This window comes from Artibeus jamaicensis, unplaced genomic scaffold (genome assembly GCF_021234435.1).
Source record: "Artibeus jamaicensis isolate MK-2021 breed Jamaican fruit bat unplaced genomic scaffold, CSHL_Jam_final contig_384, whole genome shotgun sequence".
Classification (NCBI taxonomy): domain Eukaryota; kingdom Metazoa; phylum Chordata; class Mammalia; order Chiroptera; family Phyllostomidae; genus Artibeus; species Artibeus jamaicensis.
This window is the reverse complement of record NW_026521810.1, coordinates 5,099,568-5,126,240: the sequence shown is the minus strand read 5'-3', so window position 1 is coordinate 5,126,240 and position 26,673 is coordinate 5,099,568. Positions and strand designations below refer to the sequence as shown.

The following is a 26,673-nucleotide window of genomic DNA, read 5'->3' as shown; positions in this document are numbered from 1 at the left end:
TCCGGATATGTTTATTAATTTTAGGGAGAGAGGAATGGAGAGAGAGGGAGATCGATATGTGAGAGAATCATTGATTTGTTGCCTCCCACATGCACTCCAACTGGGGATCAGGCCTGCAGTCTTTTGATATATGTAACAATGCTCCAACCAACTGAACCACCTGACCAGGGCCTTCTCCCATTTTCAAAGCAGAAAGAAAAGAAGAGCAGCCTTGAGATGCTGTGGAATGGCAGAAACAATGATAATGGAATGACAGATGTCCCAGGAATGAGACACCTTAGGACTGTACATGTCAGAGATGCACACTAAGAACCATGCAGGATCTCCCATTTGAACTCTCAAAAAACCACCACAGTTTAAAACTTAAATCAAAGTTATTTTACTGACTTCAGGAAGATTTATTTGTTTTTATAGACACACCTAATGCTATGTCAGAAGAAATTCAAAGCAGCCAGTTGAAGAGCCATTTTGAAAAAAATATGTATTATATTATACAATATTACGTTTTCTACAGATTGCATTCTGATATACATGTGCCACCTAATACACACATATGCTGTGTGTGTGTGTGTGTGTGTAGACAGAGGGAGACATAGACAGAGACAAAAAGCCACATTGAATTTTTGTGTAGCAATTGTGTATAAAAAAGGGTCAGATATAAATAAGATTTTAAGTGAAATAAACTGAATGTGCAATAAACTAGATGTGAAATAAAAAGTTACATATGAAATAAACTAGCTGTCCTTTATCCTTGAAGAGTCTAAAGGCTATAAGAAAGGATATGTTTACCCTACTAATGTAATAAGTTGTTTTCAATGCATTCGTTTTGCTGAATTGACTAATTCCACAACCTGTGCTCAAAGTAAAGGGCAGCCTAGTATTGGCTGCCCTAGTAGTAGAACAGTACAAAACCCATTTCTGCGCAGCAAAGATAAACCCTGTCCCAAGCCCTTGGCCAAAAAAAGAGGCAGGTGCTGTGCCCACAGTCATTGCTCTAGAGCACAGTGATGGCCATAAAGTTTGCAGAGGACTAGCCAAACATACTCTGCTCTTTGGGAGAAAAGAGGAAAGTAGAGTGGTGAGGTTTCCTTCCTTTTCTGGCACTGTTACCTGGCATGGAGAAAGCCGGCAGATAAGAATGGATTTGATGATACTTCCTGAAGGAACAAGAGTCGGCTTGAACACTTTTAGAGAAGAAACCAATGGCATTAGGAACAAATACAAATATGGCATCATATCTCAGTGGGGAGGTTGGCCAGGCACAGAACATGCCTAGGACCAAGCAGACACTGTGAAGATGCTGGAGACCCTGTGGCCATTAACTCCTAGAACAACGGGTCTTCCTTGGGTATTGGTGGTCTCTGTTCAGCTAGTCCCACGGAGTTCATTGTTGTGCAGGCTGTACTTCATCTAAGCACAGGACCTGGAAGTGGAGCCAAGGGAAGACTTTCTCCTGAATGCTGGGGTGGGCATTACTATGGACTAGGATGGATGGAAGAAAGAATCTGGCAGGGGGAAGCTTTGCCATCCTGGCTGCAGAATGAACAGGTGGCCCCAAATCTGTCTATGTGGTGTGAAGAGGCTGAATCTGAAAATATAATGTCCTGAAACTTAAATCCCAACCACATAAAGGAGGGGGAATACGCTCTAACGTAGCAGTCTCACAGTTTTCCACCAAAATGTCACTGTCAGAAGAAACTGCTTGTGCTTGGATGAAAAGAAGAAGGTATTGGTCCAAAACAACCATGTCCAGTCACAAAATTCAATGAAGTCTTGGTTTTGGTTTTTAAATTATATGGTAATTTTGTATGCTACTATATAATAGACACATGTTGGTTTTAACATATATGAGTAGTTTGAAATTACTAGTTAAATTCCTTAACTTGTCCCCCAGAGAATCATGTAGTAAACTGTTACTTCAGGAGGACACATTGTGCTCCTCCTGTGACCTGTTTACATCACCTGCACCCCTCAGTAGGTATGGATTTAACAAGAGCAGCCATGTGGCGAGATTTCTGCTATGAAAACAAAGCACAGAGGCCACAGTGACAGGAGGAGGCTCCACAGAGAGAAGAAGGACACACCGCCCTTCCCAGGGGCCCCCCCTTCATGATTGCCGCCCCATTGTGCTTGTTGAAGGACTAAGCAGCTACCTTTTAATGTTCCTGCCCAAATGTGGGAAAATCTTGCTTCTGGGTATTTCTCTTGTCCTAGCTGAGACAGGTAATTTTTTTTTCAAAAAGACTTGAAAAAATAAGGAGAAAACAAATAGCAAATTAAATACAAGAAACAAAAAAAAAAATCACCTTTTTTTTTGGCTCTCAGTTGCTCTCACCTGAGGTACAAAATTTTACCCCATGCAAGCTGGTCTTCTGGGTACCCAGAGGAGCTAGCACTGTGGTCAGCATCCCAATGTGAATGAAGACACATATGGTATAATCACCCCCACACATAAATCTTGGGACACGGTGTAGTGCATCTTGACATTAGCACGCAAGTCTTTCTTTGCAGGGTGGAGAGGTTTTCTTTCTTTTCTGGGCTCTGACATCCCTTGCTTGGTATGCGGAAGTCAACAGATTAGAACAGATTTGTTGGCACTGCCTAAGAAACGAGAGTGGACTTACATGAACACTGACAGGGGCAAAATCAATGGCACCAGCAATAAGTACAAATGCAGCACCAGCACCTAGAACCCTTCCTCAGTACTGGGATCTGAGTGGTCTACATTTCATTGGAAGATGGCAAGGATGGTGTTACTGGCAGCTTGAATACTCCCAACCCTTAGATGAGATGCCGACTCCTACACACAAGATCTGCTTCAGTCCTGTATTCTATCAAGTATAAAATAATACTAGAGTCATACAGTGAACATGACACTTACATATGAATCCTAACTGTGGAATAGTAAGAGGGCAGCCTTATCACAAAGGCATAGCATGGAGCAAAAGCACCAAGCATCTGTTGAGAATGTGGAGGAGGTTGAAAATAGTTTATTTTGTTATGGTCTATCATACGATATATGCAGGTGGACAATATTTATAGAAAAATATCAATGACATATCTTAGGCTTCCTTATATATCACTGTTAAGGACTTGGGAGAGGAAAAAGAATCCACCTTAGTTGGAAATAATTCATCCTCATTTCCAGGCCAAATCCTACAACTGAATTCAGTCTCTGAAATTTAAGTAAATTGCATAATTTTGTTTCCACTCTGACCTTTGGAATCTGGCTGATGAAAGCTGGACCTGCAAGTGCAGCCAGTCTGTCCCTACAGTATACTGACCTACTAGAGCCCAGACAGTTCAGCCAGGCAAATCAGCTACTAATCAGCTGCTATCTGGTTCATCTTTACTGCTTGAAAGTTGCCAGATATTTAAGCTGCCTGGATCCATGTGTATCAAAAAGCCTCTTCCTCCCATCCTTGTCCTGTCCCACAAGGGTGGGAAGGACAGTTTTCTGTGGAAAGAATCACTGTATAACTTTGGAAAGATTTGGTGACAACTGAGCTTGAGGCTGTAGAGTTCCAGCCAAGCCATGTGCAGCGTATACAACACAGGCCTGCCTCTGACACAGCTGGATTCCACCTCCCTCTCTGCACTCTAACTGGACTGAAACCATTTAAATAAGAATGGCATTAGTATTATCACACTGTATCATCGGTGGAGATCCTCATTACAGACTATGAAAAGAAGACACCAGAATTAAGCATGAGCCTGTCTTGTGGTCTCCAGGTTTTCAGGAAGGACATTTTGCAGGGTAACTGCCTGTTAAGGATACACTTTAGCTGTCTCCCGTGGCAGGGTCAGTTGGAGGTAGAGCTAATCACTCAATAAACAGAGAAAAGAGAGATGCTTATACTTAATAAGCCATTGCAAATGGAAAGAGCAAGCTCCTACCCAACGTCATTCTTTCTAGAAACAAATGGCTTGGATCCAAACACTATGAAGTCCTTTCAAAATGCTGAGAGGTCTCCTGGCCCCAGTACCCCCAAAATGTAATCCTGCATCTTCTTTCACATGGAAGTAGCTTTACCAAGGGAAGAGGAAATGATTATGTGTGCCCCAGTGTGACAATAGTGCTTTTTTCTTTTGTCTTAAGTTACAGAGCTCTTGATGTGCAGTCTATCCTCTCTGGGGAGCAGATGCAGCAGTTAAAAGGGGAGGGCCAGCCAGTGCTGGAGCTGAGGTACTGGGAACTGCCTGCACAAAACCCCTCCCAAAGGGGGTTCCCAGCCCCCTGCCTCCATACCCCTGAACCACAGAAGAGTGAAACACCACTGAGTTTCAGCGGTTCAGCAAGTGGCAAAGTTGGCCTCATGGCAGAAGGGAGGTTGAGGTCTCTGCCAAGGCTTGCTGCTCTGGTTTCTCCCATTTCTGTCCTGTGCCAACCCTCCTGTCAGATGAAAGAAACAGTGTAGTTCAGTGGGCCAAGGAATATTTCAGGCATGGAGCCTTGGCCATGACCCTGTCACCACAGTCCTTTCCACTTATTATCTTGTGCCCACTCTGGATATTTTCACTTAAAATGTGGGAAAAAAGAAAACTAACCTTTTCCCCAGGCTGGAATATAAAAAAGAAGAAAAGATATTAGAGTGCTTGCTAAATACAGTACCCATAGGGCCGAATGAGGCTGACCTAAGGTTATCAGCAAGCAAGGCCATGAAAAGAAGTGGAGTAATGTGGTGAGATAGCTCCCAAAACAGGGGACTCAGGGGCTAGAGTGGCAGCCTTCCCACTTATACACTTGCTATTTCTCAGCCCCTTCCTAGAAAAAAATAACTTTAAAAATTTGCACCATTCTACATGGCCCATGTATGGGAGAGTAGCTTACCTTTCAATTGGAATAAATCAAACAATCCAGGAAATCAAACTAATTTTTTCTCTCCCCTCTACTTAAGAGAGGTTGACTCTCTGGTCTCCCTCTAGCAATAAAGAAAGGAATAGGGCTCAGTAGTATGATAGCTCCTCTATTTTCCAGCTTGCAATTAGAAAGAGAGGCCAAAATATGATCATCAAATAGTGCTAGCTCTGCGTGCCCCTCTACCTTGGCCATCTCTCTTTCTTCCTTTTTTCTAGACTTGAATCCAAAAATTAAAGATCAGAAAGTTGAAGTAATTGTCAGGGTATTTCCACTGTGCTAAAACCTGTGTCTAATTTGCCTTAGTAGTATTTCATTATGTTTGTATATTTACACTGAAAAAAACCTCATTTCAAAACCACAATTGGGTATCACTTTATCCATTAGGCTATTATTTAAAAAGAAACAAAATGGAAAATAACAAGTGTTGGTGAGAATGTGAAGAACCCTTGTGCACTGCTGGTGGGAATGTAAAATGGTACAGCCACTGTGGGAAATGGTATGGAAGTTCCTCAAAAAATGAAATGCAGATTTACCGTATGACCCATCAATCCTACTTCTGGGCATATTCAAAAAAGAATTAAAAATAGGACCTCAAAAAGATGTGTGTATATCACTTTCATAGCAGCATCATTAACAGTAGCCATCAATGAATGAATGAATAAATAAAATGTGGTATACACATGAAATGGAATATTATTAGGCCTCGAAAAGGAAGGAGATTCTGACACATGCAATAACATGGATGAATTTAACAGGCTGGCGAAGTGAAAGGAGTCAAACACAAAATGGCAAATACTGTAGAATTCCACTTATATGAGGTACCAAGAATAGACAAATTAATAGAGAAAGAAAGTAGAGTGGTTGTTGCCAAGAGCTGTCGAGGTGGGAATGGGGAGTTGGTGTTTAATGGGCACAGAGTTTCAGTTTTGGGAGACAAAAATGTTCTGTGGATGGATAGTGGTGATGGCTGTACAACATTGGGAATGTACATAACCCCACTGAGCTGTACACCTAAAAATGGTTAAGATGATAAGTTTATGTTTTTTATGACAATAAATTAATGTGTATATCTGCTTTCATGCAGACCTCAGAACATACTCGAGGGAGGAACAGGTATTCTAATCTCCATTCTACAAACCCAGGAAGGCTCTCAGTCCTTGAACAACTCTTGGCCTGGACTGGTGGGACCCACTGCTTTCCCCTGGAATCTAGACCTCAAGCCTGGGCACCTCTGGTGGCACCACGAGGGCCAACACTGGGTGTCTAGGGGGCTGCACACCAGCTTTTTATGCCTTTGGCCCCTTGTCTGGAGGCATAGAGATGGTCATCCACTTGCTAACCAGCAAGACAGATATAGCAGGTGTTGGGATCGGAGGAGAGAGTGGTTTAGGCCTGACTGACGTATGTCCTCCCTTTTCATCTTTGTTTCCCAGTTAGTTAGAGACACCAGACCTTCTGCTAACTTCCCAGAATCTGCAGAAATGGCCCGAGCTGACAGGAGTGATATTTGGGATTAAATCTCCCATGACTACTGGCCCTCACAGTGGCCTGGAACCTTTAGGAAAGTCCTGGGTCTCATCAAACTCCAATCTACTTTCTGGGTAGGTCGGTCCCTCTCTTCCATCCAGAGGCCCCTCCAAGGTTCCCATTTGTCAGGCTTCTCCAGATAGCAACTCCCAATTTCCAGGACAGCTCCTCAGAACCCAATCCCTCCCTCCCAGAGACACCGAGGCTTCCTGGAGCCACTGCAGAACTGAATCTTCCAGTTGGGCCCATCATCTTCTGCAAGGATTTTTGCCTGCAGACCTCTTCATTAGGGAACTGTTCCTTCTGGAAAACAAGTGGACTCATCCTGTGCTCTTTGGGCCTTTCCATCACAGGCTAAGAGGAACAAGAGAGAGCTTGGACAACACCAGGTCCCTATTAAGGCAGGTGCAAGACAGAGCGGTCCTCCTCTTTAGGGGCCTGGGGGAACGCTGAAGGGAGGAGAGGACAAGGGCGAAGGTGTCAGTCCCTGGCGGGCAAGTGGGCGCCGCTCCTGGCCCTTGGGAAGGCGCACTTCGGGGACCTCGGGAGTGTCCCAGAGAGTGTGTGTTCTGTGTTGGGGGTTTGTGACTAGCCGGGGAGAGAGAGGAGGGTGGAGGAGAGGTCCCCCCACGGCGCCCCCACCGGTCCTAACCTCCACCCTGCGACAACTTTGCGCTGCTCCCGTTAGATGGCGCCCAAGACTTTCTAAGCACTGGTGAAAGTGCTCTTGGCCTGGAACAAAAAGAACCGCAAGTGTGAGTGTGTGTGTGACTGTGAGGGTGCGGCGTCGCGCTGACACCGCGCGCGGCCGCCTCACCGGTCGGCGGGCCCCGGTGAGGACGCGCTCCCGGGCAGGCCTCCGTCCGGCCGGCCAGCCCCGAACTTTCGTCTTTGCTCCCCCTCCTCCCACCCCTGCCAGCCCGAACCCCTGGCCGCGCTCCTCCGGGAGAAGCCGGGCGCCGGCGCGGCCTGGGGAAGCGGACTCCCGCTGCCCGAGACTGCGGGGCCTCCGGGCGCGGGAGAGAACGGCTCTGGGACGCGCTGAGGAGAGAACTGGGGCAGAGACAGGAGACTTGATAACGTGCACACTGCAGTCCCCTTTTCCGCCCTGACCTACCGCCGCAGACGGGGCTCACTTTTTAAGAGTGCCGGGTGCGGGTGTGATTGCTGCTTTCACTGTTCAAATGAAACTGTTGTTCAGGGTAAGGTTTGCCAAACTTCAGTGCGTGCGTAGCTTCAAACAACACAGACCAACTTTCTTTCTGTCCCCAGTGTTGGTGGAACATCAAACAGACTCTTATTTTCACACACACACACACACACACACACACACACACACACGGACCTTAAGGCCTTTGATACGGTTAGTTTGAAAATAGCTATTTAGGGCTGGAGGAGCGAGCAGATTCGACAGCTAGTTTGAAAATAACTGTTTAAGGATCAGGGAGCGAGCTTTCTCTCCTTTACCAAGTTCATCACTCCTTTCGTGCCCTCCAAGAAAAGTGACGACGCGAAAGTGATCCGGTCCCGAGTCCTCTCCTTAATGTCAGTCCGAGCGGGCACTGCACGGAAGGGGTCGCCTCTCCCCGGCCTCGGGATCAGGCAGGAGCGGAGACCTTCCCTTTGTGCGTCCCCTTGGCTGTGAACTTTCCCGCGCGGTAGGTTCTCCTTTAAGAAAGTAGCGATCTCTATGAATATTTAATTCATGAGTTCGGCCGGCCGGAGGGGAGCCCACCAGCTCGGTGGCCGGGCGCCGCGGCCCCAGCGCGGAGAGCGCGCGCCAACACCGGCGGGCTCGGGCGGGAACCGGGGCCGGCTGGGTGGGTTCGGGCCGGCAGGCCAGCCTCCAGCGAGCGACCGTGGCCGTCACTTCTAAAAGAAAACTGAGGTCGCCGTTGGCTAAAGGATTTGTCGCCCTTACTGCCCCCTCTCCCCGGTTTTCTGCAAGAAGCGGGCTTAGTCGCTGAGAACCAGACCTGGGCTCTCTTGGCTTTGAAGTTATTGATAAAGGGTGGTTTCAAATGGTGCCTCGAAGGAGGCCTGTTTCCCGTCGGTGTATGGAGTGGAAGGATCTCGCTGGGTGAGTCCGGAGCGCCGGGGGCCGGTAGGAGAGCAGGGGTCAAGGAAGGGGGGGCGAAGGCAGGAGCTCAGGGCACGCTTGCAGAGGAAGTTCTCCGGTAGGTTTTGGAAACAGGGGCCAGGGTTAAACGCAGATCCTGGGCGCAGAAGAATGTAAGAGCACTGGGGGGCGAAGGGAGTTGGTGATCTGTGAAGAGAGGTTGCACGGTCCCAGGGTCCGAGCGGCAGCTGGTGGGAAGATCAGGCCAGCCTCATGGTGTCCCTCTTCAAAGACTCAGGAAACTCTCGCCGCCGCTGACCCTCTTCCTGCGAAGGAATAAAGTGAATTTGCTCAGATATTTCATTCCACTATCGGTTCAGTTATTACTGCTTTCACATGTAGTTTCTTTTCTGCTTTCCTCGATTCTATAGTGTGTGTGTGTGTGTGTGTGTGTGTGTGTGTAGCTCCATCCTAGGTACTTTATGATCCCATTTAGATAGATTAAAACCTAGATCGGTAATGTTTATTTTTAGATAGTTTACAAAAAGCATGAAAAGATGTGTGAGACACATCTGCAAATATAACAAAAATACTTTCCGCTTGAATTGTCTGCAAATGGCTTTCGTTTACTGATTCTGAACCACCTGTACTCCCTACCTCCCCACCCTACCAAACTAAATCGGGTCATGAATAAAGCAACAATCAGATCAAGCAATTAAATACTAATTATGACTATTAATGACTTTATTTCTAATGATTGGAGTTGAGGACTCCAAAATCGCTTAAGGTAATCAAGCTGTTTAAAATTCTGCTACCCCAGATTTTTACAGCCCTCCATCCCAATAAAGGAGGTAAGAAGATAGGGATGATGTTTTCAAAGGGTTCTCCAGTAGGTATCCCATGGCAAATGTTGAATTTCTTTCTTTCAGTAAAGTTTATTGCTACTTCTGGTAAATAGTGAGTCTGCATTGCTGGAGTTTCAAGTATGCAAAGTGTAATTGATGATGGTAGTTACAACATATTTGGTTTGGATGCAAAATTGGGCTGGGGAGGGTACATTCTCCCTCCAGCTACTCTGGTTGTGCTGAAAACTCTGAAGGATTTTAAGGAAGTGTTTTAAATCCTCAGATAGGGTATGGATATCGGCATAGCTGGAAGGTGAGAGAGTGAGGGATGGTCAACCCCAAGAGCAAAGGAGGAAAAGGAACTTGGTCTTCACTTTAAAATTTCCTTTTGCTCGTGGGTTAAAATGTTTTTGGACATTGGCTGAATGACTGCTTGAAAGGAAAAAGTGAGTGAGAATAGTTTATGTGTGTAAAGGTTATTGTGGCTTGGTTTATTTATTACTGAAAATGGTTCATCAACCCACCCTTCATCTTTACTGACACCCCTTCTTCTCCCAAATGGAAATCCATGCTCAGTTATGGAAAAGGAGGAGGACACATGGAGGGAGGGGGTAAATTGCTTTTGGTGTGCACAGCAAGAAAAGAGCAGAGGGCAGCTTGCAGGGACTCTGGTCAGCCACCATGACAACATGGACAGCTAGGGAATCTGGCGGTTCTCTTGGTGTAGGTCACCTCTGTTCATTGGCCGACAGTTCAGCCCTTTATAGTGCCTGTCAGGACACTGGGTGAGTTGGGGCAATGAATTTTAAGTATGTCTTGTTTGGGACATCTCCCCAGCACCTTGGCTTCTGGGTGGAAGCCCACAGCAGCAACACACATCTGGTTCTTATGTATTTCCCAGGCTGGTATGGAAATGCCCAGGCTGCATGGCAGAAACCTGAGCTGGTGTGACAGGAAAATTTCTCTGCTGAGCAGTGTTAAAGTTTGGATAGTTTCGGAGTGCTGGGTGGCCCCTACTCTTGATGTGAAGCACATGACCTCCCTCCTCATTCTATTCTGTTAGAGTTAATTGCTCCACAATGAGGGCATCTCACACATCAGAGAAGGAATCTTCCCTAGCCAATATGATGGCACAAGTAACACCACAGGTGGAATAATTTTTGATACCTGAAGAGTGTCCTTACCTGAAAAACCCCACCTACATAAAATGGGCCTGGGGTTTTCTTTCATCAGTGGCTTCCTGGGTACAAGTCTCTTTGGCCTGGCCCAGGCTCTTAGCAGGCTGTTGGCCCTGTATTAGACTGTACATCCTGACCTTAAAGCTACTACAGCTTCTGTGAGTGGGCAGCCAACCCCAGAGTCAGATCGTAATAGAATAGCTTCATATGTCAACAGCAAATTTGCTGCTGTCCTCAAGAACCCAGAGACACCCTGAGGACAAATTCCCTGCAGACTCCGAGAACCCCATGAAAGAGGGAGTGGAAGCTGGCACACAGCTCCAGTGACTCCCAGCAGTTTGGCCCCTGCCTGCCGCTAAGCCTGGCAGAGGGGAGAGAGGCAGGGCTTGGGAACAGGGCTAAGAAAATCAGTTGTTCCCCTTCTTTGGATCGGCTTGTAGACTAGCTTGAGACAACAAATACCTGAGAAGAGGAGTAAGGGTGGAGGGCGGAGGGCGGAGCAGGCCCTGTGGTCCCCCCTGGCAGTCTTCTAGCAGTTCTCAGGCTCTGAGTTAAATGACCAGAGCTCCCCACAATGCCCTTCTGAACTGCAGGAGGTGGCCCAGAGCAGATTACCGGAGGCCTCCAGTCTCTCAGACCTGCCACCCCTCCCCCAGCCCTCACCTTACAGAGGCCCCTATCACTTACTTCTGAGAGGACTTGCTTTCTCAGGAAACCTGGTGGAGGGGGATATGGGAAGAGTTGGAGGCATATTTCCTGAATTCACAACTCCCTTGGAAATTGACATATAAAGAGGAGATCCCAAACTCTGCCAAGATAGGAGCTCCATGGTATCAGAAAACCTCTTTCCTCCTGGGGAACCCCTGAGACCCTTCCTTAAGTAACCCTGACACTTTGTTCAAGATGTCAGCTAAGCTGGGAGAAGGAGTTTGGTCTGTCCCCTATCCAAGTAAATACAAATGAATTTTGCTTCTTAAAAAGAACTGTTATAGATTTAGACTTTTCCCAGCCCAAATCCACCTAGTTTCCTCAGGGTCTCTTGTCAGCAATCACAGCCCACCCCCATCTCTTTTTCCATTTGTCTTTGTGGCTCAAGGTTGCGGCGTTTAGGAGGGTTGTTCGTGTGAGCAGGCCTTCCTGTCTCACCCCATCTCCCTGGATGCAATTGCAGTTGGAAGCCACACACACACACACACACAAAAGTCTTTTAAAATTTTCTGCTATTCTTCCTGACTAGAAGAGTTGACAAGACATAGACATATTAAGATGCATAAAATACAGTGGACTGATCAGCCAAAATGCATCTCATTTGCACTTGTATGTAGCCAGGAGAAGGCGTTTGTGTCACCACCAGGGCCCCCAGCCTTCTCTGCCATGCTGGGCTGACTGGCTGGAATTTCTGAGAAGGCCCCACTGCAGAGGCCATTTGCTGAGGTCCCGGCTATAGCCCCAGCCCAGGCCAGGCCAGCAGGGGTGGGGGGAGTTGGGGAGGGATCTGCAGGGCTTGAGTCAGCTTTGGAAGGCTGCTTTGAGCAGCTCAGGGGCTAGAAAGCCTGGCTGGTGGTCACAGAAACCCTGTGGGTCTGTCTCCTGGGTTGAATTAAAGAAAGGACACCATGAGGTAGTCATGGACCACATTTATACCCACTTCTAATCCCTTCCCAAAGTTTCGTCCTTTTTACCCTGTTTGTCACCGGTGGGGGGATACCTCTGCCGGATGGGTTCCTCCATCTTCTAGTCCTGAATTCAGACCCTGAGCTTCTCCTTTCTGCAAACGTCTCCGCTGAGCCCCACTTCTCAGTCCCTAAGTTCCCAGACTGATGCCTCTCCCACCAACTCTGAGAGGCCCACGGAAGCTGCACCAGAGTCGTCAGGGAGCCCAGTGGGGCTGTGGGCAAAGTTAGAGATTATTATGACGTTTCCACTCACTACCTACCTAATAATTACTCTCTTGCTTGGATCTTAACCTTCCTGTTCCCAGGTGCTGAAGTGCCCAACTCCTATCCACCATCTGGCGGCTGAGGTTGCACTCAGAGGCTGGGTCACTGCACTAGGGTCCTTGAATAGCCTAGAAGGCAGAGCAGAGGAAATGCCCGACTAGTTGCTCTGAGAGCTCCAGTGGCACATCCCGGGGGCAGCTCTTCCACATGATCCTCTGTGATTTCCCTGCAAAGGTCATGGTGACAGACTCTACCAGATCCCCACTTCTCCAGCAAACTTCCTCTCACCCAGCAGGGAGGCTTGTGGCTGCTTCTGGGTCTGCGCCTTCAGGCCAGATGGCAGCCTGTGACTTTCCTGTTTCAACCTTGGGCGAGGTACGCGGCCCAGCAAGACTGCTGCCTCACCAGGTGGCTGCCTGGGGAACAGCCACTGATAAGGCCCTACAAACTCAAGTGCAACCACCCACTCATGCTCAAGGCAGCCTGCAGGAGCAGAGAGTCTGAGGCTGCAAGGCTGACCTGTGAGCCCTGAACCATTGACAGCCCGCGCACATGTGCAGAGCCCCAGGGAGCAATCAATAGACTCTGTGTCCTGAGAGCGGGAGACACGCCTCTAAGGTGTGGGGTCCTTTAAAGATCCTTGGTACTACTTTTGCATGAATCCTTTGTTACAGCTTTGTCAACCTGCACTCCTTCAGCAGCCCCCCCCCCATCCTGGGCCTCTCCATCTCCCCTCATTTCCTCCCCACACCCCAAAGCAGGGAAGGTCTGAGTAGGGAATCTGCTCAAATCAACTGCCCTGCCCCAGATCCCCTCCTACAAAATGCCTGTCCCTAGGTTATGATCTCCCCTTCATGCTTGGAGCACATGAACATAGTTTACATTGCCTTTGGCTTTGGAGTTAGGTTCTCTTGGAAGAAAAAGCTTTCTGGATGTGACCTCAGGCTGCTGCTGCAGCAGACTCCTGCTGCTAGTGAATGAGCAGCTCTCGGGCCACAGACACAGATGGGGGTGACTAGGGTAGGTAGGGGGTAGGGGGTAACCTTCCCTCGCCACAGTAGGGACTGGAGGATTATGACAGAAAGAGTAGGGTGAGAGTAACACAGCTCCAAACTCAGTTGGTTTCTTTCTACTGGCTACAGGGCAACCAGCTCCCACTGTTCTGGGGTGGACTGCTCCCCTCACCTCCCAGTTGTGGTCTGACTGCTCTATAGTCTAAGTGCAATCCTAGGCAAATGTTTAAAGGAAGATGCTCTGACACACAGGAGGTGCGAGCAATGGCTGTGTTCATACACATAAGCTTACCTGTACCATCATATTATAGCTGTACATCTCCTCAGTTTTTCTGTTTAATTTGTCTTCATTTCTCCTTTCTCAGCCTTTCTGTTTGTACAAGCCATTTGGAGAAAAATCAAGTGTGAGCACCTCTGTGCAGAATCTCTGTATGTTATATAACACACACAGGGAGTCCTGAAGTTACCATTTTGTTCCAAATCAGTCAGCCAAGAGAGTTTCTGACTGCAGTGGGGTGAGGTGGGGATGTCAGGGTAATGCAAATGGAGGTGCAGGCCTCATTCCCAAAGGGGGAGGGCTTTTATTTTCCTCCTTGACGTCCCAGTTCAAGACCCAGGGACAAAGGGGATAGGTAACTGATCCATCTTTGGGTCTCTCTCCCTCCACTTGTAACCACTCATGGGCAGGCCCTCTGCTTCGATAAACAGGGGAAAGCTTGTGGGATCAGGTATGTGTGGAAATAGTGCTGACCTCTGACAGCCCCTCCTTACCAAAAGGCAGAAAGCCCACTTTAGCTGCAGGCTTTTCAGAATCTTTTAGTGCCGCCACTTCCATTTCCCAGATGTCGCCGGACTCAAGGCTACTTGCTTAGCATCTTTCTTGTTAAAAATATCCAGGACAACTATTAAATAACTCTCTGGGGAGAGTTAATGACATTTCTCTCGTTTGAAACTGTTTTAAAACCCTATTTGGAAGAAATCTTTGAAGAGTACAAAGCCTGATCAGTAGCAGGATTGCCTAAGCAAGTGTAAAAGATTTCTCTTCCAAAAATGTGAATTAAATATAGTTTGTAGGTGTTGTTTTATTAACTGATGGGTCTTTCCTTACACATTCTCAAGACCAAGCTAGTAAGACATTTCTTTCCATTTTGGTAGTTTTGGGGTGATACTATACTTTCTGATTAAACCTTTTTATTTTTAAACTCTGCTGGCGGGTTTTCAACCTTGGAAATGTAAAGGAAAAAATAGACTCTCCCTTTAAGACTCTGACAGAGTGGGTCAGAGTGGAACAAACTTGCCTGGCTCCCATTCACATCTCGAAGAAGCCTCATCTGAACTAGGGTAGAGTGACAGTGGCAGGTTTGGCACCTCTAGTGCTGGCACAAGGTGAGCTCTTTGAAATGAGGATCTACTGTGTTTCACTATGCAATGTTCCAGCCGACTAAATGGGCTGCCTTCTGCAGAGAGGACAGAACTAATGCGTGATCTCCCAGGAAGCTTTTCATCAGAACATCCCTTGTCCTTTTGTTTTTGTATTAAAAAGATGTTTTTGCTTTCCTCTCAGTTCCTCCGCATTATTTTACAGCTACAACAAAGAAATACGGACAACGGTTATCTTTTTTTTTTTTTTGTCATTTATAAACTCATCTCATATTGGGAACTCACAAAGCCCCAGACGTACCTCAGGTATGTCTTGCACTTTTGATGTTTATTCCTGACTCAATGGTTTACCTACAGATTCACAGTTGATTTTGCCTTTCCCTGGACAAATCTCTCCCCCCAAAAATGCTACTCTCCTAACTTTCAGGGGAAGGGGATTGACTTAGAAAAAGCTTCCTGAATTAAAGAAGATGAGACTCAGGTTCTCCAGGTAAGTGATATGAGCTTATACGGGTGATGGGGAAGCCAAGAGCTGGTATTTTACCCCCTTGGTATAACTGCTCTCAGGAAGGAGGGCGGTAGGAGCATTACTACAGACATTTCTAAAGCTGTGGCCACGAAGTGAGTTTTATAGATAAAATTGTGGTGTAGTTCCAAACAGTTCAAGTTATTTAAATTTGAGGGTTTTTTGTTTTTTTTTTTTTGCACATGCACACACAACAGGCCAACCCAGGGCATATTACCGGCGCATTTCCGCTGGCCAGCTCTCGTGATAAGAGCCACAACGAAAAAACTTATTTTTGGAAGAATAAGAAAGGGGGGAAGCACCCCTCCATATCTTGTAAGTGGTTATTTTATACTGCTTGACATCCCCAAAGATAGGAATTGGCCAGACACCCTGCTCCTTTTTCTAAGAACTGGTGAACTAACCACTCTCCTTCTCCTCCCTCAAGACCTATCTCTGTTTAAAAGCTAAAATTTCTCTTCCCAAAGGGAGAAAAAGAAAGGCATGAATGCCATTAGTGAATTAAGTACATGGAATGTGGCTCTTCTAGGGCAATTGTATTTGTAAATAACTGTCTTCCTGTTTATTATAAAAATGAACTCGGATGCCTCTGGAACACTTAACACAGCAACTATTTCAACGTATGGTCTGATTTCCACTGTGTGTTTATCGGCACTCACTGGGAATTGTGTTCAGAAGAGTCACTCGGGGCTGGGAAGGTGGTCAGCTTCCTCTGACGCCCTGGCTGACTTGGGGAGGGGCCGCCCCCCCCCCCCCCCCAGTCCTCACACTTGCCAAAGTAGGAGCGGAGCGGGAGAGCTCCCTGGCAATATTATTGGCGTCTGGGGAGTTTCAGTTTTGCCCCTGAACCTTTCTAAAGGTGACCATGACCTTCTTTTGCAGCTTCAGAAATGAAGCCGACATGACATCCTGCTGGAGCATGAACTGGGCACCAACCCGTCTTCTGCGCTAGCCCACCGCCAGCTCACCAACCCTGCGCAGGGCCGGGCTGCAGTGCCTGGGCAGGGATGGGGCTGCGGGAGGTGACCGTGAAGCAGCGGGACACTGGCAGCCACCCCAGCTTTGGGGAAGTGCTATAACTTCCCACTGGTGGGAAGCGGAGGTACGCACAACCCAAGCTCCCCCAGGTCCCCCAGATCTCCATCCAGAGTGCGGGGCACAGGGCCTGAGGCGGAAACTTCAGAAAGCGCTGGCCGCCTCCAGCCCTGTCCCTGCTCCGCTGGCCAGGTACAGAGACCGCCACTCCTTCCCAAACAATGCGACCCATCAGCATGCGAGTCCAGTCCTCACTGACCCCTGCCCTCCCTCCCCCCAGACGGACTATGGCAGAGGGCTGGATCCTCATTCTGAACCAATGCATCCCCTGCCCTGGGCGGTGCCCTCGGGAAAAGACCCCGACTGCACTCACTACGGCAATCCCAGGCCCTGGTCTCTAGGCCGGGCCACAGACTTTGAAGATTCAGTGGGCCCAGCTCAGTCTTGACTTCTCCTCCAGGGCTCCAGGGTTGAAGCAGCGGCGAGGTGGGGCTCGGAAACAGCCGGCCCCTCTGAACTCCAGGGTCCCGGGAGGGGAGGCGGCAACCGAGTTCCTGGGAGGAGAAGGCGGGAACCCAGCACAGAAAACCGGACAGTGCAGAGCAGTGGTCTGGCGGCTTTTCTGCCTTCAGTGCCCACCTGTGTTCAGAAAGGAAGCACCAGAAGCTCTGGAACCCGAGCCCACCCAGCTCAGCTACTCCTCCAAACTTCCAAGAAAACTTTCACGGCTTCCTATTTGTTTTCTCCTCAGTTTTTTTAGAAAGTATTTCTCCAGCCACCGGCCTTGTGGATTGCTCTGCCAACTGCCCTTTAGTCTCTAGGGCTTTCAAGGCTGGAGTATTTACAGAATAATAATAATAACTATTGTAATTAGGCTGGGGGAGGACAGCAAGGTCAGAGGATAGTGGACTGAGGGGGAGAGTAGAAATGTTGATGAAAAGGAATATTTCGACTTGTGTTTTAAAAAGTTTGGTTTGACAATTATCAGTAACCCCGATGGACGACTTCATTAAAAAAAATTTACTCCTGCTTCTGAAGAGCCATTTTTACATCGCTTTTAGGAAGACAGATGAACAAAATATCGCGTTTCAAGCTATTTTGATCTGTAATTAAATGGCAGGATCGGTTTGTATTCTCCTACGGCTTTTACAGAAGTTGCAGTGATCCAAAGTCGGGTTGCTGTGTCAGAGTGGCATTTTTATTAATGAGAATACAAAAAGCTTGCATATTCTTAGCCCTGCTAGAATTTAGTTGCTAAGCAACCGCTGTATGGTAATTCATCCGCGAAATTTAAATCTTTGAGAAAGGATCCTGCGTTTTGCTGAATGGTCGCCACGAGGAAAACAACTTGTGGGACTGGCCAGCTGTTACCCTCAGGTAGGGATGTCACCCCACCGCGACTGCCACCGTCCCGCCTGGCTGCCCGGCTCTGCCCGGGGCCCTAGGAAGACTGCCGCTGCCTTCGGTCCCCAGCACCACCCTCGTCCGCTCCTCTGTGAGCTCCCGTCTCTGCCTGAGGCAGGCCCTGCACCGGAGCAGGCCCTCCGCGTGCACCCCTAGGGCTTCAGAGACTAGACTGCGACTTTCCACAGCCTCTCCCCTCACCTGCACCCACAGAAACGCATACACGCGCGCGCGCGCGCGCACACACTGGTGCACTCATCGTGCCACCATGCGAAGGCCAGTTGCCCAGACCCCTCTGAGGTCACTTCCACAGCGGACTCATAAAGAACTCAGCCCACAGCCCTCCCGAAGACCAGGCTGCAGCTCCGGCTGGCCGGCAGTGACATCATAGACTCCTGCTCGCCATGCTCGCGCCCACGTTTTAGGGTCCTGGAACAAACACGGATGTGAAATCAAGAATGAAAGAGAGTAATCTAATTAATAGGCCATGAGCCAGGCTAACAAAATCAAAGAATCCGATTACACAAGTACCCCTCTTGCTATCTCCGCTGCGCCCCCCCCTCCCCCACATCCCTCTCTGCCAGCCTCTGCATGATTTCCTTTCCTAGACTGGAAGTTCAGGAGGCAAACCCAGAGCTCTCTGATTTCCTTACTGAAATCAAGATCAAGCCCACAGTGGGGCTTCGCAGCCAGGAGGTCACATGGGAGACCTTCAGGGAAGCAATTGAGATGACCAAGAAACCTTCAAAACTTGGAGATTTGAAGAGGTGGCCTCCACACTTTTTACATATTATCACTCTCAACACCACCACCACCACCACCAACAACAACAACAACAAGACTAACACCTGTGCTGATGGCTTGCTTGTGCTGTCAGTAACAGGCTGGGAGAAAGAGGCTGTTCACTCACAGTAATTTTAAGAAGACATCTAAACAGAAATAACATAACACGACTCTTTTTTTCTACGTTACCTTGTTTCTGGGTCACAGATAACCTCAGTCTTAACACTCTTCCGACACCAGTCCCCAGCATAGATGTCTGGTACAGCCAGGTATTAGGTTTTCTCACCGATACATGGCATCTGTTCTAATCTGCTTAGCCAGCCACATGCATTTCATGAAAGAATTCTTTAATTTCTACCCTTCTGCCTTGAAAAAAAACAGGTCCACCTCCTAAATAATTAATTCCAAGTCTGCATCCAGTGCCAATACTTGTTGCATCCATTTTAGAATTTGATTAATTACCCTGGAACTTGGGCAAACTAAACTCCATGTGGAGAGAATGTTTCTTCTTTCAATTTAGTTCTGAAAGCTACATGTTATTGATGGATCTTACTCTATTTACATACAAATTGGTGCAAATATGCCCATCTCTTAAAATGCATTTTGTATAAATATATAAAAGTGTCATTTTTAATTTAGCTTGAGAGGTTGATCATTTATTACAAAAATAAATGAATAAATACAATGATATATTGTTGCTTCCAACAGGATAAATACTTTACAAATATATAATTTAAAAACAAATTTAATTGTTAAAATTATTTAAAATATTACACTTATTGATAAACTACCAATAGTATATACTGCATTTAATATTAGAACCAATTCTCTGAATGTTGAAAACCATTCATACAAAACATTATGAGCATGGTAATGAGCAACTATTGGAGGCTATAGGGAAGCAGAGGGACTCTCTAAGATAAAAAATGAACAGTTCTATTTTGGAACAAAGAAGTAGTCCTTACCTCAGTACTTAAAAAAGGCAGAGCAATGACAGCAAAGCTACTATTTTAAATACACCTTGAATGATTTATTGCCCAGACTTTTCGGGAGAAGATGGTTGGGGGAATGAGGTGATTGAGGCTTGGACAACACATCAGGAGCCACAGGAGACTCCAAAGTATAAATGGGCCTGGTTTGGAATTGGCCAGATCGGTGGGACAGAACTTTGTCACTTTCCTTTGGGTTGGAAGTGGAGGAGGGGGTGGGTTGAAGTGGGGGAAACAAATGGGCACTTTATGAAGCACAAGACACTTGCTCTGCGAAGGAACACAATGACCAAATTCATTAAAGAGATCTGGTGATATATAACAATATTTTCATTATTTATGTTAGTAACAATATAAGCCTTAACACAAAACCTCTCAGTTCTATCTGCTCTTTTGTTTTTCAACCATAAATTTCATTTTGTTAATACATTCAAAGGGTTGATTTTCAAAATACAAAATGCCAGCATTAGCTCACTTAAAAAAAGATGTAAAAGAATGAAATAAAATGGTCTTGCTTTCCCAGCTTCTCCCGTTAAAAGTTTCTGTTACCCCTAAATCAGGGCTTCTTCCAAAGTAATCAGCAAAGGTCGACTTTTAATAGAAAGCAGTGTGAAATCTAATGGCAGTTCTTTTGTTGTCAGCCAAATAAAGTAAGCAAATAGCTCCTAAAATTTTAACTAGACCCACCATCTAATCAACCACTACTAATGCTGTGGGGAAAACAGGATTTCATCTCACGTGCCAGTAGTATCCAATGTAGGAAAACAACCACACCCAACCCTCAGCTTTCCAATAATCCTTCTTTGCTTGCCCCTGTACACCCTCAAGGATGATGAAGTTTGCGACTCCCAACTCCAGGTTGTAAATTCACTGGGCAGAGAGATTACAATAGCAAGAGAAATGAGAAAACAGGAAAGCTAAGGAAAGTAAATTGTGGTTTCTTGTTTTCATTTTTTCCTTTTTCTGTTTAATAAATATGGCCTTTTTCAGATTTCACAAATCAAAATGATTGTGATGTTTAGTACGATTTGGTGTTTAAAATAATGCAACCCAAAACACGGCCATCTGGCTGGGCTTGATTTATGAAAGTGACAAAGGGTCTGCCTGGAAGAAATAACTGTTCCTTGTTGCTCTCACAGTTTTCCGGGTTTTTTAACCCCTGCACTGATATCTTAGGGAGAGGAAGTGAAGATGAGAGAAGGAAGGCAAAAGTGAGTGACAGCTAAATGAGGAAAATTATTCTATAAAAATCACAGGTTTATCACCCCCAAATACTTTTTAAAAGTCCAATATGAAAGGACTTAGCTAAGCAGAACCTCTTCCGTCTTTAGTACTCACAACCTGAGACATCGCACTTTCACCCCCACCATTGTAAATATTGATACTTTAATGTGATAAATGTGACCACTCTACAGGATGTATCAGGAGAGTGATTCAAAAAGGTCCCCCCACCCCCAACCACCAGAGCCAGTAAGGCAGACATAGAAACACACTGGGGAAAGACCAAAACACAGAACTGTAGAACCTCCTGTCCCACTGGTGTTCCCACTCAGGGCGAGGCAGTGTGGGCCACGTCAGGATTTCAGAACTGCATTCTTTCATTACAGGAAAAACAAAACAAAACCAAACCCAAAATGGCTTAATAATTTAAACTTAATTACACAGTTATCAATGACAAGTAATTGATACAAAATGTTATAGACTTGTGAGCTAGTCTTCACAACTATTAGTCTTTAGAAAAAGAGGAAAGAAATATAGCAATATGGTGGGGAGGAGAGAGAATAGAGGCCAGACTTTGGGAAGGGGGGGGGCTCTGTATTAACTATTAATAATCAGTTGGCATATTTTTTACTGGTGATGACATAGTCCAGTGCAATAAAGATGAAAAGGACCCAAGTATCTCCAAGGAAAGGACAAAAACACTAAAAATGCCCACTGAAATTAAGGGAAAGAAAAATATTGTGAAATTTATAGCTTATCAAGGAGTGACTACTAAGTTAAAATTAAAGTACTAGCAGTTTCTGTCATGTTTGTCCTTTAGATTTCCAAATCTGCCTCAGGTACAGCAAGCTCTGCTCTACTTCCTCAATGCTGTCACTTAAGGATATGCATTAGTAAAAAAATATTTTCTAAAGAACTATTTTATTCCCACACAGTGTTTATGCATCAGACACAGGCTATTTCATTCTAACAAATTTATTTTCTCGATCAGCTCTTACGGAATCACTACTCAAATTAAATTACAATCAAATGATCACATCAAAAGATACCCTTATTACCTAACAACTGTCCATATTTTCATTTCATTTTGATTTGTGCTCGTCTGAAAAAAACACGTAATACAAGATCTGGGGAAAAATAAATTACCGTTTTGCAGCAGTTCATAAGTATTCTGAATAAAATATTAAAAGAAGTCATTTAATGAAAATATAAAGCAAATATTTTTAGATCAACAACGGATCTAACAATTCTATATTGCCGTCTTTTGAAAAGTCTGTTTATTAAAACCTACCAAAAACACTGCTTGGAAATGGCAGTATTCTATAATCACATCCACAGCACCCATTCAATCAAAGTTGGCAACGGATTGAGGAGTGAAGTCCAAGAAGGGCAGCGGCTGGTGCTCAGTCCTTCCAAATCCCTTTATCTGAGTCAGTCCAGAAACAAAAAATAAAAATATTAATAAAAAAAATATTAGCGGTGGAATCTTTAGGCATCGTCCACCTGAGGGGCGGCCACTGCAGTCGCGGTTGCTGGCCAGGCCTCACTCCACGCCCAGTCTGCCCGCCCGCACCCCCGCTCCGCCGGGCTCTCCTACTCCTTGACGGAGGAGCAGATGTCCCCTTCGCCCTCGCTGGTCCCTCGGCTCTTTCGTGATGCTTTTATTCCCGAGGTTATGTGGATGAAGCGTATTCTTTTTCTTTTGGCATTGCTCTTCGGTTTGTTAATTTCGGAAGCTGTGAATATTATTTTTGCTGGAGACTGTTTTTTTTTTCTCCTTCCCATTTCATAGTCAGTTTATGTGTCCCCAGATGACTTTAATATGGCTAAGAAGAACCGGGTCCCGGAGCAGAGTCATCCCTGATTGAACCCGGTGCCTCTGCTTTCTTTCAAATCGCTTCCAGTAAACAAGGTACCGGTGGATCACTTTAAACAGCCCTTTGGAGGGAGGGGTTGGGAGAGACGGGTACTTTATCTTTTTTTTTTTTTTTTTTAAGAGGAGAGGAAAAGGCAGGTGCTAGGTCCTGTCCACCGTCGCTGTGTGGGACTTCTCAGCGTGCGCAGAACTCCACGAGTGCAGTTTTGGTGCGCTGGCATTTTCACTCTTCTTTGAAAACAAAATCAAGAACAAAAAATGAAACACCACCACAGTATAAATGAGATCTCACAATCGCCCTCCTCTCTTCTGGTTTTGTTTGTTGTGTATATATGTAAAACCGTCTGGGTATTTATTATGCTTTTTTGTTTGTTTTGCCCCTCCTTCCTTGGGCTTCAAAAAACATCTCTTCGGTCTCTCTCCTTTTTTTTCCAAAGGGTGGGCAAGCCTGTCTTTGGGTACAGGGCAGGATGGCGGACCCCCGGGCCTGGGGCAGTCCGGGTGCGGTGCAGGGTAGGCGCGGGCGGTGGCGGTGGCAGCGACTGCGCAGGCGGCAGCTGCGTCCCTGGCCCTCACTGCACGCTCGTCTGCAGTCCGTGGTGTGGCGGCGGCGTGTCGGCGCTCACAGTGCCCACTTGCGAGTAGACGTCGTCGGGAGTCTGCTGTTGGATACCTGGTGGCGTCATGCGCTTCTCCTTTTGGCGTCGGTTGCAGAACCAAACACGCACGACCTCCTTCTCGAGCTGCAGGCTGTCGGCCAGGTTGGTGATCTCCTGCGCTGAGGGCTTGGGACACTTGAGGAAGTGGCTCTCGAGCGCGCCCTTGACGCTCACCTCGATGGAGGTCCGCTTCTTGCGCTTGCGGCCCTGCGCCGCAATCTTGTCGATGCTGGTGGGGCTGCCGGTGCTCGAGTCCGCCTCCTCCAGCCACTTGTTCAGCAGCGGCTTGAGCTTGCACATGTTCTTGAAACTCAGCTGCAGGGCCTCGAAGCGGCAGATGGTGGTCTGCGAGAACACGTTGCCGTACAGCGTGCCCAGCGCCAACCCTACGTCGGCCTGTGTGAAGCCCAGCTTGATGCGCCGCTGCTTGAACTGCTTGGCGAACTGCTCCAAATCGTCCGACGTTGGCGTGTCCTCGTCGGAATGAGGGTCGTGGCTGTTGAGTCCTGGCCCAGCACCGCCACCAGTGTGGTGTGGCGGGCCCTGCGCGTGGTGCGGGTGTGGCGGGTGCGGGTGGTGGTGGTGGTGGTGGTGGTGTTCCGCCAGCTCCGGCGTGTCCCCGCGCACCAGCCCTGGGTGCACCAGGCTCTGCGCCCCGCCACCCGCCCCGCCGCCGCCGCCACCGGGCCCAGGAGGTGCGCTCAGCATGCCGTTCACCGTGAAGCCCCCGGGCTGCGAGTACAGCAGGCCCTGCGGCGGTGGCTGCTGGCTCCCCGCCATGGACGGGAGGTGCGCCGCGGCGGCAGCGGCAGCAGCGGCTGCTGCTGCAGCGGCGGCCCCCCACCCCCCAGGGTGGCCCTGGTGCGGCGGCGGAGGCGGCGGGGGCCCAAGGTGCGGTGGCCCGCGGTGGTGCAGCGCGGTGCCCGCGTGCAGGTCGTCGCGCCCGGCGCCTCCTTTCACGTCGGGGCCCTGCGGCGGCGGCGGCGGCTGCTGGGGACTGCCGGCCATGCCCACGGCGCTGCCGGACCAAGGCGAGCTCGCCTCCACCGCGGCGGCAGCGGCGGCTGCGGCCGCGGCGGCAGCGTGGGGCAGGGCCGTGACCCACTGGTGCGCGTGGCTGAGCATATGGCCGCCGTTGCTGGCAGCCATGGCCCCCTGCATGAAGTCGCTCTGGACCATCTTGACTGAGGATGGGTCCCCTCGGTAAGCACCGGAGGTCACAGCCGCACTGCCGGGCTGCAGGCCTCCCCCTCCGCCACCCGTGCCGCCGCCGCCTCCCCCGCCCCCACCGCCACCGGCCCCCGCCGCGTCCGTGTGTACAATGGAGCCGGCCGCCAGCAGGCTGTTCCCCGGCAGGTAGGGGTTAGAAGCCGCCGTGGCCATGCCGCTCCTCTCCCGCCACCCCACAGCCGCCACCACCGCCGCCGCAGCAGCAGCCGCGGCCGCCGCGCCACCCCCCCTTCCCGCCTTCTGCCCCCCCACACTCCTCCCCCGCCCCCGCCGAGGGCCCGATGGGCCCCGCCGCCGCCTCCGCCGCCGCCTCCGCCTCCCCCGCCGCCGCCTCCTCCGCCGCCGAGGCCCCGGGCCGGAGCTGCAAGGCCGCTGGGCAGGGCGCGGGGGTCGCTGGCCGGTCTCGGTCAGCTGCAGCAGCTGGAGCACCGCTCTGGGGAGTGGGGCTAGCTTTTTGGGGTGCACTCCGTGGCCGCCCCCTTCAGGGGGGGTCTTGGCCACCCCCCAGCCCCGGCGCGTTCGTCTTGCTCCAGCGGGGCTCGCTGAGCGGGGCGCGGGCCTGCACTCCGGCTCTAAGCCGGGGCGCCCGGCTCCCACTCCTCCTCCTCTTCCCGGACGCGGGCTCGATCCACCTGCTAAGTGGAGATTTCACGGGAGACAACAAAGAAAGAAGCCGTTTCTTTCTTCCTGAATCAAATTATGGATGACCAACAGCCGGCCTGCGCCTTTCCTTGGCCGCTCTCCTCTCTCCTCAGGAACACATTTCACTCGTTACCCCTTGGAGTAGTAAAACTTTTTTTTAGTCCTTGAAGGCGTGGTGATGCTGGCTGCTGGCGTGTGCGGAGAGGAGAGGCCAGCTCCTGCTCTTCTCGTGTCTGGTCCTCTCGTTTCAAGTTTTGTTCTGTCCTAGGAAAACTTCTTGCGATGCTGCATTGCTCTGAAGTTGCTATTGCCGGAACTCTTGGTTGCCTCTGAAACAAGAGTCCTCTTTCATTCTCCTCGCAACAGTCACAGTCTGATGCGACATCTTTCCTTTTAAGCAGAAACGAGGAAACAAATATAACAAGGAAAAAATGAACAGGAGAAAAATGAGGTCGAATGGCTCTGTTACCTTGTTGCTGAAGGTTGGGGTTGGTGTTTTATTTTTTTCCCAGCAGTTGTCTGAAGGAGGAGGAGGAGAAGGAGGAGGAGGAAAAGTGCATTGGTGGAGGTGGAGGGGTGTGTGTGCATATAGGAGATCCTTCATACACAACCAACTCCAGTGGGCACGCTGCGCGGCTCGTAGGGTGCACGGCTGGCGCGGGCGCGGGCCGTGCGCGAACGGAGTTGCACTGGGAGCTCGTTCTGCGCCCTGGTTTGCGCTCTCTCTTTCTCTCTCACTTTCTCTCTCTCTCCCTCCCTTTCTCTCTCTCTCTCTCTCTCCCTCTCCCTCTCTGTCTCTCTCCACCCCCCTCGCCCTCCCTCTCTCCCCCAGTCTTGCCCTCCCGCTTGCGCTCCAATCTGACAGTTCGCTCTCGGTCCCTCCCTCTCGGAGCAGGGACTGTCGAATGTTTACCCTCCGCCTCGAGCGCACACCCACCACCACACTTTCCCAAATACTAGGAAGTCGAGCGCCAGGGGCCCCGTTGATTGGCTACCTGCTGAGTGATTGGCAGGCCCGGAATGACTGGCTCTGGACGCGAGGCCCCCCTTCCGGCCGTTTCGATTGGTTGCTTTTTAATTTAGGCAGAGCCACGCGGATGCGGGAAATCGTTCGTCCCCCAGGCTCCCTCCCCCTCCCCACCGTCTCCCCCCCGCCCCTCCCCCGCCACCCTCTCCGCCACATCTTAACTCTTCGGGTCCGGCGGAGTCCTGGGCGTACCCTCCGCGGCTCTGGACGTTCGCAGGAGGCCTGGGAGGACGGAAGGGGAGCGGAGAGAAAAGAGAGGGAGGGACAGGAGAGGGGGTTAGAATAGAAGGAAAACGAAGAGGGGGAAAGAAAATAATCCTGACACAGAGCGTCCGACCCGCTGCACCTAGAACTGCGTCGTGTCGCAGCCTCCCGCCCCTCCCATCCCAGAGATTTGTACGGCGTGCGGCGAAGATGCACCTTTCAAGCTAATACCTATGACAGATGTGGCCCCAGTGGTTCAAAGTTCCCGTTTCCA

At 48.9% G+C, this 26,673-nt stretch overlaps 1 protein-coding gene and 1 long non-coding RNA gene across 2 annotated transcripts; one reads left to right on the top strand and one right to left on the bottom strand.

Annotated features, from left to right (window-relative positions):
• Positions 1-14,641: 14,641 nt before the first annotated feature.
• On the top strand, positions 14,642-16,427 carry LOC119037052 (uncharacterized). The gene is made up of 4 exons (XR_008391490.1): positions 14,642-14,809; positions 15,009-15,109; positions 15,231-15,293; positions 16,212-16,427. It is a non-coding gene; the product is annotated as an uncharacterized LOC119037052 (long non-coding RNA).
• A 2,880-nt stretch (positions 16,428-19,307) lies between these two features.
• On the bottom strand, positions 19,308-24,725 carry POU3F3 (POU class 3 homeobox 3). Its single transcript, XM_037129056.2, has one exon. It carries the CDS (start codon positions 24,677-24,679, stop codon positions 23,210-23,212), a length of 1,470 nt encoding a protein of 489 aa, XP_036984951.1. The 5' UTR covers positions 24,680-24,725; the 3' UTR covers positions 19,308-23,209.
• Positions 24,726-26,673: the final 1,948 nt, after the last annotated feature.